Source organism: Budorcas taxicolor, chromosome 10, assembly GCF_023091745.1.
Source record: "Budorcas taxicolor isolate Tak-1 chromosome 10, Takin1.1, whole genome shotgun sequence".
Taxonomy (NCBI): domain Eukaryota; kingdom Metazoa; phylum Chordata; class Mammalia; order Artiodactyla; family Bovidae; genus Budorcas; species Budorcas taxicolor.
In genome coordinates, this window is record NC_068919.1 from 25,797,860 (window position 1) to 25,813,952 (window position 16,093).

Genomic DNA, 16,093 nt, shown 5'->3' on the forward strand with positions numbered 1-16,093 from the left:
CCCCAAAATATGTTCAATATGCTTTGTATTAAGTTTATATATTAAGAAAAATTATTATTTTTCAGTATTACTTTTGTCTATTCAAGACTATGTTATCTCTATTTATTCAAATTATTCATGTATTCTAGCAGAAATTGTCATTTAGTCATATAAGTCCTTTGTGCTTTTTAAATTGGGCATACATTTTGTTTATTAATTTTCATGCTAAAGTTGGCTAAAATATTGCAAATTTTATAGTCTGAAAATATAATTAGAAATTAAAATGGATATGTACTCTCATGTTTGTCAGTCAAACTTTGTATGAATATTTAGCCAAAGCAATAACATAAAAGATACTATTTGTAAAAGTGGGCATTAAATTATTTGTATAATGATGTAAACCTAAAGCTTTCTTTTTAATAAAAAAATGTTTAGAGCATTTTTCTACATGTATTGTCTTTTGTTTAAGCTTTCACACTTTTCCTTTCCATTGTTTCTAATTGCTTTTCTATTAATCTCATACTACTTATTTTATTTTAATTCAGTTTCAAACAAAGACTGAAGTACTTAGACTCTATATCCTGCTTGGATGTCTCTATAATCTTCTCAAAAATATAGCTGAAGAACAAATTTTAGCAACTAGTCCAGTTTCCAGGGACTGACATGATGTAAGTTTGCACACTCCTACTTTGTTAGTGATCTGTCTTTCTCTTACCTTAACTGTTGAACTCATTGCTAAGCAAATCTGACACAACAAAGATGAGTCTTCCAGGCTGCCTTCCTGTCGCAATCCTTCCTACCTCAACTTGTGTTTATGGCACCATACCTGTACAGACTAGATATGATCTACCTCTAACTTTTCCTAATTTGTCACTGGAATTACATTACTGTGATTGTTTTTCCTTCAAAGAACATTTGGAAGGGAAAGAGGATGATGACTCAGGTTCTCTGGTCCAGGACAACTGCCATGAACTCTTCAACTGGTCTCTATTTCATGAAGCAGTCCTAGGGCATGCCACATGCTAAAATTTAGGTAGATTTTTAACAGTCAATTGGCAGTGTTTCCCTGTTAATCAATGTTTATTCTCACTTGAATTTGGAATACATTATCTGTTAGTCTTATTGACACTCTCATTATGTCTTTTGTTTTTTCACTGTCATGGTTACAATTTATGCCTCTAATATGCACCAGACTCTGTGCTGGACTTGTGACATATGGCTTTTCAATTTTACTTCATAACAATTTTATATGTTCTTAGCATCTCTAGTTTCCAGATAAGAATAATTAAGTTCTAAGAGATATTAACTTGTGCAGTGAAGTGGAGTTAGGAAGCCTCTTTAAAAAAAAAAAAAAAAAGATGGAAAGAAGCATTTTTTTTTTCCTACTATTTTTGTGATCTTTTGTTTTTGTCAGAATTTATAGGTAACCTGACACTTTTATTATTTCATATCTTCATGTACCGTTACTAAAAACTTGGAAGAAAGTGAAGTGTTTTTCAACTATTTAAAACAAAGTGTTTGAAAATTTTTGTGTTTAACCTCTCTAGAAATACATGTTTGTTCTGTTTGTCCTTTGAGGCCATTCAGAACAAATTATATTTTAAGCCCTGTGTCTTTACATCTCCAATTTAAATCTTCAACAGTTTGTGGAAGAATCCCCAGATCAGTGAGGATGTATTTTTTAAAAATTAAAACATAAATCTGTCATCCTCACTACACAAACATCAGGTATGGTTATTGAGAGTATAATATGAAGATAATTTTGGGAAAACATTCTGAGAAAAATGAGATAGCAATCAGGCTGATGGAATAAAATTTAGATAGAACCTAATGTTATTTATCATAGAACATTTCTGGGTGAGTGATACAAGTATTTAAGGATTCATAATCAACTTATTTAGAGAAATGAGGGCAGTTTCTCTCTTGTTAATCATTGTATACCTGGTGCCTAGTACAGTGGCTGACAAGTAGTGTTGAATAGATTAACACTAAACATATATCGAAGACATTGAATAAAGTTAGAAATGTTATAGAGTTATCACTTAAGGTCCTCAGTGCAAACATGGATTAACTGTTCAAGCAAATTATGTAGTATTAATAATGGTTTGGACAGGTCCCTGTTTTCCTAATGATCCAGTATCTCTAAGTGATATAGTTCTATAGAATAGTAAAATTAGAAATGAATGTCATACTCTAGCATATCACACATCACAACATTTTCCACTTCTGATCCTTAGCCATTTTACTTGGTGTGGGCAATTCAGAAGTTGTGTTTCCATGCTTTTTGGGTGAAATACACATCAACTTTTAAATTATTCCCTCAGGGTTTTGATTCCTAGCTGGCTGGCCCTGGCCTCCCGAGAATCAGTTTTCTTAGTCACAACCTGCAGTGATAGTTAGTTAGCTCATTGTTACATCAAGGAAGGAACTGACATACACCAAAATACAGAAGACAAAGCTTTCTGTTGTGAATGGGGAAAGAGGCACGTTCTCTCCCGTCTGTAGTTCCTGACTACACCAAGACTGGCACCTCTGATTGGTAGGTAGAAAAATGGTGCTGGAATAATTGCATAAACCACTATGTTTTTGAGACACTGGGGTGAATATAATGGTTGGGATGATTAAGTAAAATATTCAGAGAACAGTGGTAAGAAGCAGAAAGCCTCAGGTAATGAAATATCTTAGGGAAAACATGGTGGTCATATAGACCAGATCTTAAGCATGGACTTGGACAAACAATGTCTTTTGCTTGATCTCCCAAACTAAAGGCTCAGTGGGGCACTGAGAACACACTTTGGTCATCTCCTACCTACAGGATCAACCATTCTTACTTTCAGAGAAGATTCTCAGAGATGAATTCTTTTGAGATTCTTAATCTCAAAAGAAGACTCCAGGAAACAAAACCAGGAATCATGAAGCAGAATCAAAAAACACCAAATGAGTTAATAAAACAATTAGATTTGGAAATTTTTGACAATTTTTCTTAATAAGTCATTGATGTATTCACTTAAAATTGATTTAATCATTCATCTATTTATTCAATAAACATTTATTAAAGACCTTAGTGTGCTAGGAGTAATCTAAAGCACTAGAGAGATGTATAATGAGACATGCTTCATGACCTCAAGAGGATCAGAGTTTCTGTTTACTTTGGCCAGAATACAAGTTGAAAATTACAGTGCAATAGATAATAGTACTCTGTTCATCAGAGTACTCCTATAGATGCCCAAATTTCTGTGGCGCTTGTTAGAAATTATTCATGCAAACTTCCAGGTGTTTTGGAAAGAAGGCCTTCTGAGAATAGCTGGTAGATTTAGTAGTAGTGATGTATCAACAGTCACACAGGACTGTAGTCTGGGGAAAGCAGGAGGAGATGGTAGCATCTAGAAATCAGATGTTCTTGTCCTCTTTTCTAAGCTATTTCCTAGACTTGGGTCTTCCAGGCCCAAGGATGGTAGCTGGGAATAGGGAAGTATAAACAGATGTTAAGGATAATACTTCAGGAGTCATATATTAGGATGATAATTTCTCTACTGAACTTGCTATTTTGCTAGGGAAATATAACAATGAGAGCAACAGCAATAACGATAATAATTTAAAAAAGTGTGAGCTATTTGCCTGACATTTTTCTGAGTTTTGTGTATATTAGCTCATTAATCCCTATAATAAAACCTATAAGCAAGATATGATTATTATCTCCATTGCACCACTGGGCATTTCAGGCAGAGTGAAGTGAGTCATTCAGGATCACAGGAGCTACAGGAGCTAGTAAGTGGTCAGCTGTGTTTCAATCCAGGGCACTGATGCTCTGTATGTAAATCTATTATACGAGAAATGCTCAAGCAGCAAATAATCCTCAAAACACTCATACTGAGATCAGCCATTCTCTGACTCTAAGGCTTCTTCCTTAGTTTACTGTGGGCAACAGAGTATACAGGAAATCGAGGGAAGTACATCTTCGTATTTTCTGCTACTAGTTTAATTAGGAGACTCAGGGAACTTGGTCTCCACATACCCATCTATATGGGGAGAATTTTTCATATACTACCTCTTCACTATCTTATAGAAGATAGTTGAGCTTGATATCTGGGAAACAGGAGAAATCAATTCAAATTTATTTTATATGTGGATATGTTCAGAAAGATTACATTACTGTCTCTCCAAAGTGCCAACCACAAAAAGTTGTTAATTAACTTTTCTGGGACCTTTGCTTTCAATCTACTTTTATTTTCAGAGAATCTTACAATTATAGAGCTAGAAGATTTCTTAAAATTCTACTGTTAAAATCCATTATGTTGTTAGGAAGAAACTGACATAACGGGAGGTCGATGACCTTTCCAACATCACACAGATTTTGGTGGCTGATCTCTAATGAGAAGACAAGTCTCTCAATTATTGCTCAGTGCTCTTTACAGCTGCTTTTCAAACTGGAGTGAGTGTCAGTTAAGACCCTACACTTTTGTATAAGAGGATCTAGGTTATGGCCAAAACCAACACAACATTGTAAAGCAATTTTCCTCCAATTAAAAAAAAATTGTTAGAAAAAGATCCTACACTTTCTAAAATGTGATTCTTTGTGAATATTTTTGATAATTTAAAAAAAAATATTGAGCTTGTATGCAGCATTAGAAGAGTTATAAAGATAAAAGCCTTTAAATAATGACTTGATTCCTCATTCCATTGTTATAAAAATGTATTTTTTGAATGTTGTGCTTTAACACAGATCTTACTCAGGTGGAATACTCTCTAAAAACAAACATCTTATATCTTTAAAGTTTCTAAATATCTAGTACCTTCCTGCTGTACTTACCTTCATGCCCTCCCTAACCCCTAGTCTCTATTTCTGTGTTTTCTTTGCTCTTCTTGCCTATGGCTCAGTAAAGTGAAAGCTCTGCTCCACAACCTGTACCATATTCCCCTAATCAGCAAGTTTGAGAGGCTTTAAAGTACCTTTTTTCTTTACAAAATGGGTTTCAATTAATCATAACTTGAAATTTTATGAATAGTTTTCTTTTTTAAAATTGTTTTGTTTCCTTTAAATGAACATTCCACTGGTGGCAATGTAAGCCATAAAGATGGGCTATTTTCATCTGCAGAAGAAATATAGGATAATAACTTCCTCTTTCTTTTATAGCTTCCTTCCTTCTCATCAATATAACCTTTCCTTCTCTTCCATTTTCACCCATTTCTCAGTGACAGCATAATCCTACTCAATGCTATTGAAGTACAATCTGAAAGCATTTCTTTCAGTTGTGAGTTTTTTGTTTTTGGTTATCAAGATGGGCTTGACTTGTGACTTTTACTCACAGAGATACTACTTTCTTCATTCACATCCTCATCTAAGCAAAGAGAATGGACAATGGTTGTAGATGATAGCTAATTTCTTTTAAGCCTCTAGTATGAGTGTAACTTGTGGAGAAGGCAATGGCACCCACTTCAGTGGGTGGAAAATCCCATGGATGGAGGAGCCTGGTGGGCTGCAGTCCATGGGGTCGCTAAGAGTCAGACATGACTGAGCGACTTCCCTTTCACTTTTCACTTTCATGCATTGGAGAAGGAAATGACAACCCACTCCAGTGTTCTTGCCTGGAGAATCCCAGGGACGGGGGAGCCTGGTAGGCTGCCATCTCTGGGGTCACACAGAGTCGAACACGACTGAAGCGATTTAGCAGCAGCGTGAGTATAACGAGTTATTTAATCTTTTGCTATTTCAAGATCTATGTGAAAGCCTCCCTAAGTTACTTAAATTGACAAGACAGCTATTCTCCATGTGGCTATAGAGAGCTTGGCTAGGTACATGAATGAACATTATATTGTTAGTAACAAAGAAATTCTTCACAGATTATTGTTTTTCCCCAAAGCATTTGCTCCCTTGAGGAGAGTTCACAGTTCACCCACTGATAGGGAGGGCCTCTGTACCCCTAGGTATCTCCAAAGTCATCTCCAGATACTTCATCCCTGCAGAGTAAACACAGAATGGAAATTCACAAGATACTGTAAAAGGAGGAGCAGACTTCTTAAAGATTCTACAGATAAGATTATGCAATATTTTTTTTCTATCTTTGTCTGGCTTATGTTCTTTAGCATAACATCCTCCAGTTTCATCCTCTTTTTTTTTGCAAAATAAATGGTAGGATCTCCTTTTTTAACACTGAATAACGTGTGTATAGATGTATATGCACAAATCATAATCTCTTTATCCATTTAAAAATAGTATGGTAGTTATCAGAGGTAGGGAGGTGGGGGAAATAGGGAGATACTAGTCAAAATGTACAAAGTTGCAGTTATGTAGAATGAATAAATAAGTCTAGAGATCCAATGTACAAGATGATTATAGTTAATACTGCTATATTGGGATATTGGAAATTTGCTAACATAATAGATTTCTGGTGCACCCATCACAGGAAAAGTGGTAACTATTTGGAAGTGATTATGTATTCAATAGCTTGACAGTAGTTATCATTTCACTGTGTATATGTATATCAAATCATCATGTAGGACACCTTAATGTATCAAATTTTTATTTTTTAAAAAAGCCCCTCCCCCCACCCCCCAGAAGAAACAAGCAGGCTTGCATCCAGAAGCTTAGGAGGTATAGGTGGGTGAATATAGAATGAAATAAAACCCTCTTGACCATCTGCTCTGAGTAAGAACTTCTTGGCTTGGAATCATTAACCCCTCTTAAATGGTGGTTTAGAAAGAAATGTCCTGACTCAATCTCCATGGATTACCCTAAGAATTTCCCTCCAAGAATTCCCCACAAATATAATTTCTTGTTCTGGATTTTATTGGCACAATCCCAAGATTTTTTAGAGTGTGACACAACACTTCTAAGTATTTTTGGCAGACAGTCAAATTTTATTAAGAACCTAGACTGTGCCAGATGAATCTCATTTCAGACATAATTTTTAAAAAAAGTTTGTCATTATGGTGATCACATTCCAGCTGACTTTGGTGGTGTGGCAATAACATACAATTGAACATTAAATCCTGCCAGTTGCCTATCTTAAATGTTTTCTGAAGAGGCAATTCATTTCTCTAAATGCTGTTGAAGATTAAACTTAAAGAATAAACCACAATGTTTTTCCTGCATGTAATTCTATTCAATTTACTCACATAGCAATCAGCCATTCTCTAGATTTTCCTCTAAAATATATTGGAAGCTGCTCAAATCCAGTTCCTTAACAAGGACTCAAATGCTTGGTCTTTGTCTAGTCTCTTTACTCTGTCTGTACTTCGACCAGTTACAGGTCTTCTAGAGTCCATAGAAACTCTTTTTTGCCACATTCTTTATATGTGTTGTTCTCTATTCCTAAAATACTTTTCTCCTGAATTTCATATTTAATTGAAATGCCACCAATTCAGAGAATCTTTCTTAAAGAAAGCCACCACTACACATTACCACATGCCACCATCATTTATTTAACCACAATTCCCTTTTTATTTACTTCTTTTATCAATAGTGATATTTATTTTATTTTTACTTATTTATATTTCTTTCATTTACTCATTGTTCACTAATTTATTATCTGTATATATTTCTAAAATGGAAGCTCAATGAGGCAGAAAGTCTCCTTTGTAAACTGTTGTCTTCTCCTGTGTTAACAAGTAGTCAATATTCCCTAAATATTTGTTGAGTAAACAAGTGAACACTTTATAGAAATGACAGAGAAGTTACACATTTTGAGACAGAGCTTTTAATGTCATGTGTGAAGTTTTGCTTCGATACACATTAAATCACAAATGTGGGCTTCCCTGGTGGCTCAGGAGGTAAAGAATCCACTTGTAATGCAGGAGACGCAGGAGACATGGGTTCGATCCCTGAGCTGGGACGATCCCCTGGAGGAGGGCACGGCAACCCACTCCAGTATTCTTGCCTGGAGAATCCTGTGGACAGAGGAGCCTGGCGGGTACAGTCCATAGCGTCACAGAGTTGGACAAAACAGTGGACTGAGCACACAGCACAAATCACAAATACAGCCCATGGTCAGCACTGTTGTGGGTTTTATAATATTTAGGCCATGGCCGTGTTCATGTAGGGTACATATATGTTGGTTTGTCCTTGATAGACTGCTGCATGTGTATTTGTGTTTTATGAGTAGCAGCTGAGTGCTGGCTTGGGGAGTAAGGAGTTTGGTAACTTGCTGTTTGTAAGTAGTAGAGGAGATAGGCATTTACCAAGGAGGGAGGAAGGATTAAATGCTTTATTTTTTTTTCCTCCCAAGGAATAAGTCAGGTAAGTTATCTTCATGAGGTGTATATTAATAGTTTCTAATTTTATGTCATATATCAGACATTGAGGTACAAAAATAAATCTCTTTAAAACTATTTTTTTTTCTGGTGAAATAATCCTTTCTATTTCATAATACCAGAAGTATGTTTGGCTTTCCAGTACATCAATACACATTCACCCAGATTCTTTCTAGATCAGTGGCATTTTCTATTCTTTTTGATGGGATAGGTACAGAGTGTGACAGAGGAGGAAAGCGTGACCTGTGTGACAATAATCAGAATTATATCAGTGTCCCCTTGAAAATTAAAAATACTTAGGTCTTGTAATAGTATTTACTGCATTGAAATATTCATTTACTTTTAGTAACAAGAGGGCAGTTATTCTATTGAGAGCAAATAATCATTCCACATGTTTGAAAATGGCATACCATAATAGCAAAATATCCAAGTAAACTAAGTAATCATAAGGTTCTGGATGCTTTGGATAGAGACACTTTTGAATGTTGGAAACTCAGAGCTGACTTATCAGTGAGTAATAGATGAATAGTATGCTGCGGATTTACAATTTGTTTTTCTGCTTTTAGTATGGAGGCTACCAGGCACCTTCTCCAAGTAAGTACAGTAACACTGTGGCTTTCAAAAATCCTAGGAAATATGTCATTCTGAATAACCATTCTTTTAAGAAAGTTGAGGATTGAAAACTGGCAGCATCATCTATCTTTTAATTAAAATATTTCTAAACGGAAATTTAAATGTTCCTATCTTACTTTACATGATTAATTAACTCACTGAGGATCCATACTGGGCTATTCATGAATGTCAGAATATTTCCCCTTTGCTAAATACTAAATAATTCCACTGACCTCCCTTGGTGTTTTTGTTTTTCTGCCTCTTGTGTCAAATTCCTTGCAAACACTGTTTTTTAAGGGAATGTGGGGGGAGAGGTGTTCACTTGTAATGAACCATCCCTTCATTATAATAAAAGGCTTTTATAATACATTTGGAAGTCTGTGTTTGTTAAAATTATGCATGAGTTGAGGCTGTAGGTTCCACGATGGAAACACTGAATTTCTTTGGTTAATATTATACACAAGCTTTAGTTCACAGACACTGTGGTATCTATTTGTTTTTCTTGAACCCTAACCTTTATATATATGTACTTCTTGAGGAAAGGCAATGCTATAAAACAGCACAACAGTAGAACAGAAGCAACTCTTGAGCATTGGTTGTTGTTCACAAGAAATTGTTACTCTGGTGTGGCAGTTTTTACATTACTTAAAAGAGGAAGCATATTTGGTAAAGTAAATGATTGTCTTAGTTTTATTTGGTGGTTTTGTTAGATCTAATAGAAACAGGTTCAACATTAGGCCTTAAGAAAAATTTTATCAATAATCTTATTCCCACTGCCAGCTTGAAATGACAGAATGGGTCAGCTTGGGTGGCAAGCATATCCATTTCTTAATTACTACATTTTCTTCTTAACTACCTGAAATAGGGTAAAATGCATGGCCAATGGAGTAATCCGAATAAAGAATTTTCACATAGGGCCCTGCATTGTTGTATTTTGTGGTTGTTTACATATAACCAAGGGTTAAGTTCTCTAGGTTTTGGTTAAAGGAAAAAGATATCCATTCACTAAACTTGAAGCCCTGGCATCTCTTTGATGGTTTATAACTAAAATAGCATCAGATCAGCACACCCAATATTAGACTACAAGCCCAAGTTTCCAAATCGATCAGATTTCACATCATCATTAACAGCAACGACAACCACAAAAATCTACAAAGAACAGGTTGCATCTTTTATTACCAGTCTAAAATTTGGCTAAACTTGGAAGCAGCTGCACATATTGCTTACTATAGTAGATGTTCAGGGGAAGGATTAGTGCATTTCTGAGTTTCATAAAAAATAGAAATACCACTAAGAAGTTGATATTTTGGTGTCAGATATATGATATATTTTGTATGGTTTCAATGTTTCCAATTTTCAAATCATCACTTACTCTTTCCTTATCTTGGTTTATACAATATAAAATCAGGCAACCAAACTTATGCTAGTATAATATCTTAATGGCAGACCAGATTTGATGATTTTTAAACTGTTGATGTAACTCAGGTTAAATGCTATTTGGAGTAATAACAATTTCTTTATTTTTCATAGCCATATTATGAAAAAAAGTGAAGAAATGGAAACTGCAAATTACACCAGGGTGACAGAATTTGTTCTCACTGGCCTATCCCAGGCTCGGGAAGTGCAACTAGTACTATTTGTTATATTTCTGTCCTTCTACCTGTTCATTATTCCAGTAAATATTCTTATTATTTGCACCATCAGGCTTGACCCACATCTGACTTCACCCATGTATTTTCTGTTGGCTAATCTGGCCTTCCTTGACATTTGGTACTCTTCCATCACAGCCCCTAAAATGCTTGTAGACTTCTTTGTGGAAAGGAAGGTCATTTCCTTTGGTGGGTGCATTGCTCAGCTCTTCTTCTTGCACTTTGTTGGGGCCTCAGAGATGTTCCTGCTCACGGTGATGGCCTTTGATCGATATGCTGCTATCTGCCGCCCCCTCCACTATGCTACCATCATGAATCGACGTCTCTGCTGTATCCTGGTGGCTTTCTCCTGGCTGGGGGGCTTCATTCACTCTACAATACAGGTAGCTCTCATTGTTCGACTTCCCTTCTGTGGGCCTAATGAGTTAGACAGTTACTTCTGTGACATCACACAGGTTGTCCGGATTGCCTGTGCCAACACCTTCCCGGAGGAGTTAGTGATGATCTTTAGCAGTGGTCTGATCTCTGTGGTGTGTTTCATTGCTCTTCTCATGTCCTATGCCTTCCTTCTGGTGATGCTCAAGAAGCACTCAGGTTCAGGTGAGAGTACCAGTCGGGCCATGTCCACCTGCTACTCCCACATCACTATAGTGGTACTAATGTTTGGGCCATCCATCTACATTTATGCTCGCCCATTTGACTCTTTTTCCCTAGATAAAGTGGTGTCTGTGTTTCATACTGTGATATTCCCTCTACTTAATCCCATCATCTACACACTGCGAAACAAGGAAGTAAAAATGGCCACGAGGAAGCTGGTCGACCGATACATTTTATGTAAAGAGAAGTGAAAGATTAATGGCATTTTCTAGAGTCCTTCTGAGGGTTTTTGTCCTGAAGAGGGAAGTATTTGCAGTAGTATTGCTGCTTTTGCTACCTCCGTTTTTCTGAGGTCTTTAATCCCACTAGGTTTTCCCTCTAATTGGTGAAAAAATAAAGAAATTAGAATGGAGATAAATTTACTCACACTTTCTCTGAAATTTCTGGCAGATCACTATCAGAATTTAAGATATAATGATCTGATAAGACACACATTTTCACTAATTGTTTATTGAGGCTTTTCTGGAGAGGGTTTGGCTCTGAGGAGAATGTATGTCGAGAAATAATAAAACTAATAAGATCTGGGAGATGTGTCCACCATGAATACAAAGAAGTAAGTGGCTAGTATATGAATATGAGTAGTTTCAAGAGACTATGTTTTCATTTAGTTGCTAAGTCGTGTCCCACTCTTTTGTGACCCCAGGGACTGTATCCCGCCATTTGTCCATGGGATTTTCCAAGCAAGAATACTGGAGTGGGTTGCCATTTTCTTCTCCAAGTGACCTAATTAAATATTATCATGTTTCAGTCTTAATCCAGTGGGATGATGTTTGGTAAACCATCTTCCTGGGACTGGAAAAATAGATTATTTACTCCTTTATCTTCTTCCTCTTTCCAGAATGGAAAGTGAGGGTTTATTCATATAAGCCATTTTGACTCATGCCAGGTGGTAACCACTCAACAGTATTGGTGACAGGAGTCAAGATTTTGTCACATGTTGGAAATAAATTTTATAAATTCATAGCTGAGTGTAGTTTGATTACTGTGTGAGACTCCTCTCTCAGAGGAAGTTGCTAGTCAGCTAGTAGTTTTTAAAGTCAGTCTCCTTACACCTTCCAAGGTGAAAACAGACTTGGAGGAAAGGGATTCTAGGTTGATTGGAATTGATAGACAACCAGCTGTGTGATTTTTTTAAAGATCACCTCTTTTGTCTGTCTTTATGTCTTCTGTATTTGCTTATTCTGCCATTTATGTTAAAGTTAAATTGGTAGTGTGTTGCTTTTGTTAGCACTATAATTAAATGTTCTTTACTATTAAATCAAATTTTATGTTTCTTTTTAAGATATAAATGGAAGAGACCTATAATTTCCGTAATTTTCTTTAACTCTCTAGTGAGAATTCTTTAGTGAATTATTTGTTAGTGATCAATTAATTCCCTAATACTCAGAACCCAATTACTGACCATGCTTCAGAATGTAAAAGATTGTAATGTTTGCATTTATGCAATTTTTAAAATTTAAATGAACTTTTTAATTTCAAAACTAGAGGATCATTTCATCCAAGGGCAAGAGCACTTTGGGAGCTTTGAGCTTTAGTCATATGTTTTTGATAACATACTATGATTAGATTTTGAAGGAAGTAGGTTCTTGTCAGTATCAGGAATGAATGTGTGTAAATAAATGATTAAAATAATCCCAGGGTTATTCTTTATCTGGATTCTATTTATTGAGGAGGTAATCTCTGCCAGATCCAGTGCACCTCAGGCACATAGAAAGGAATAATGATTCTTAACGTCTGTTCTTTGCTTCGGGAAGCTTTCCCTACGATGTCACAGTGAGGTTCCCTGCTCCCACATTTGTGTGGAAGCTTTTGCACACTAATAAGCAATTCCTGGACTGCAGGAGGGTGTCCAAGAATTCAGCTCAAATCTGACACTATCTCCTTGGAAACAGAATAGGATTCCATAGGTCAACTGCTCAGTTCCACAGGAACAACCTCCACTTGAGATGCCAGGTACAAGCCCAGGTTGTCATCTGTGCTTCTGCCTGATTGGCTATAAATCAAAGGTCCCCACAATCCCTTTCTCAGGTTCAGTTTGTTAGAACAGCTCACAGAACTTGGGGAAACCTATTTACTCACCATTAGCAACTTGTTACAAAGGATTTCAAAGGATATGCATCAACAACCAGATGAAAAGATATATGGGGTATAGTTCTTAACAAAGGAGCTTGGAGCCTGGTACAGGAGCATGTGGAGGTAGTCTGTTTCTGGGATATGGAAATTCTCCAAAAAGGACCAAAGATCTATCCTTCTGGGTTTTTATGGAGGCTTCATTACATAAGCATGATTGGCTCATTAAAAAGCTATACTAACCAAGAGAGTATGGTATTGATGTGAAGACAGACTGATGGCCCAAAATAGAGTAGGCAGAAGCAGACTCACATAAATTGTAAACCGATTTTTGTCAAAGATACATATACAATTCACCAAGAAAGAAAAGTTTCAAACAAATAACGCTAGAGCAACTTAATACATGTATGGAAAACAATGAGCTTGGACATCAAGCTCACTGCACACATAAAATTAATTTGGAGTTGGATCATAGATCTAAATGTAGCAGTTAGAACTATAAGGTTCCTAGGAGAAAACATAGAAGAGTGGTTTTTTTTTTTTTTTTCATATTTGGGATAAGCAATGATTTCTTAAATAGCACAAAGGAAGCTGTGATCATAAAATTGACAAATCAAACCTTAAGAAATAAAAAATTACTGTTCATCAAAATATACCATTATGAAATTAATAAGCAAATTATACACTGGGAGGGAAATTTGAGATTTCCTACTCACTCCTAATCACTTTCCTCATGAAAAACAAGTAAAAAGATTTAAATGGGGATTTCCCTGGTAGTCCAGTGGTTAGGGCTCCTACTGAAGGGGGCCCCTGTTGGATCCCTGGTTGGGGCACTAAGATCCTGCAAGCCACTAAGCACAACCCCTCACCCCAAAAAGATTGGAACAGACACTTCAGAAAAGAAATATACAAATGATCGTTATGTTCGTGGGAAGATGCACATCGTTAGTCATCTGGGAAATGGCATGTGACCATGTGTTCAGACAGAGCACACTCTCACCACTCTGCAGAACAGGCATAAATTTGCCTCAGTAAAACTCAGAAGGCAACAAAAATGTAGTGCCCCCATGTATATATAACATCCTAGACACCAGACACTTTCATATATGTGACTTGGTTGCCCAATGGATCAGAACTGTGAGAGCCTGACAAAGGAAGCAACTGAAATACTGGGTTCTAAATTGGTTGATTTGCATATGAAAGGTGGCTTTGCAAGTAAGTCATTCATTATCTGTAGGAATGGGAGAACTCTGGGAGGCACAGACTCTCTGGGGTAGGCAGGGCCCAAGGTGTCCAAGCATCAGAAATACAAAAAATAAAAAGGCACAATTAACACACTACAGCAAACGTTGGTCAACTAATGAAGGAACTTGAACTCTCTCATATGTTGCTAGTTTACATCTACCTTAGGATCCGGAGATCCTACTCGTAAGCGGTTAGCCAAGAGAAATGGAAACTTATGGACAAAATGACTTACATTAGAACGTTAATGAAAATGACCATAAATGAAGAAAAGTAATAAAACCTTTGGATTCTATACACACAATGGAACATTATTTAGTAATTAAAAGGAACAGCTGCAGATAATGCAACATGCATGAACATTAAAATCTTAATGCTGAGATAGAAGCCAGATAAAAAAGAATACATGTCATGTGATTCCATTTTGATAAAACCTAAGGTAAAGCAAAACTAGTCTATGATGTTAGAAATTAGAAAGTGGTTGCTAACTATGGTAGTATTTGCAGAAAAGAATGACAAAGATTACAAAGAGATTTTCTGGAATGAATGAAGGAAACATTCTACATCTTGTTTGGAATTTCCTTGAGTGCTAACATTTGACACAAATATTCAAGTCCAGCACTTACCTGTGCATTTTCATGCTTATAAATTATATCTAAAGAAATATAATCAAGAACTTATTTTCATGCTTTCTTGTAAATGGGTGCAATTTTTGAAGGACACAACAGAAATTAATATTAATTTTCTGCTGTGAGATGTGAGGAGAAATGGACACAGGAGAATTAAGATGGGAAGGAGATTCCTCACTGTACAGATTATTTTTAAATAATTTAAAATGTATGAATGTATTATTTATTAACATTTCATGCAAAGATGGGTACAATAAAGGACAGGAGTGGTATGGACCAAACAGAAGCAGAAGATATTAAAAAGAGGTGGCAAGAATAAACAGAAGAACTATATAAAACACATCTTCATTACCCAGATAACCATAAGGGTGTGATCACTCACCTAGAGCCAGACATCCTGGAATGCAAAGTCAAGTGGTCCTTAGGAAGCATCACTACGAACAAAGCTAGTGGAGGTGATGGAATTCCAGCTGAGCTACTTAAAATCCTAAAAGATGATGCTATGAAAGTGCTGTACTTAATATGGCAGCAAATTTGGAAAACTCAGCACTGGTCACAGGACTGGAAAAGGTCAGTTTTCATTCTAATCCCAAAGAAAGGCAATGGTGAAGAATGTTCAAACTGTTGCACAATAGTACTCATCTCACATGCTAGCAAAGTAATGCTCAAAATTCCTCAAGTCAGGCTTCAACAGTATGTGAACCATGAACTTCCAGTTCAAGGTGGATTTAGAAAAGGCAGAGGAACCAGAAACTAAATTGCCAACATCCATTGGATCATGGAAAAAGCAAGAGAGTTTCAGAAAAACATCTACTTCTGCTTTATTGACTATGCCAAAGCTTTTGACTGTGTGGATCACAACAAACTGTGGAAAATTCTCAAAGAGATGAGAATAACAGACCACCTGATCTGGCTCCTGATACAGCAGGTCAAGAAGCAATAAGAACTGGACATGGAACAACAGACTGGTTCCAAATTGGGAAAGGAGTACGTCAAGGCTGTATA

At 36.3% G+C, this 16,093-nt stretch overlaps 1 protein-coding gene across 1 annotated transcript; it reads left to right on the forward strand.

The window, feature by feature from the left end:
- The first annotated feature begins 10,378 nt into the window (after positions 1–10,378).
- Positions 10,379–11,338, forward strand: LOC128054338 (olfactory receptor 4M1). Its single transcript, XM_052646958.1, has one exon. It carries the CDS (start codon positions 10,379–10,381, stop codon positions 11,336–11,338), a length of 960 nt encoding a protein of 319 aa, XP_052502918.1.
- The last annotated feature ends 4,755 nt before the right edge of the window (positions 11,339–16,093 follow it).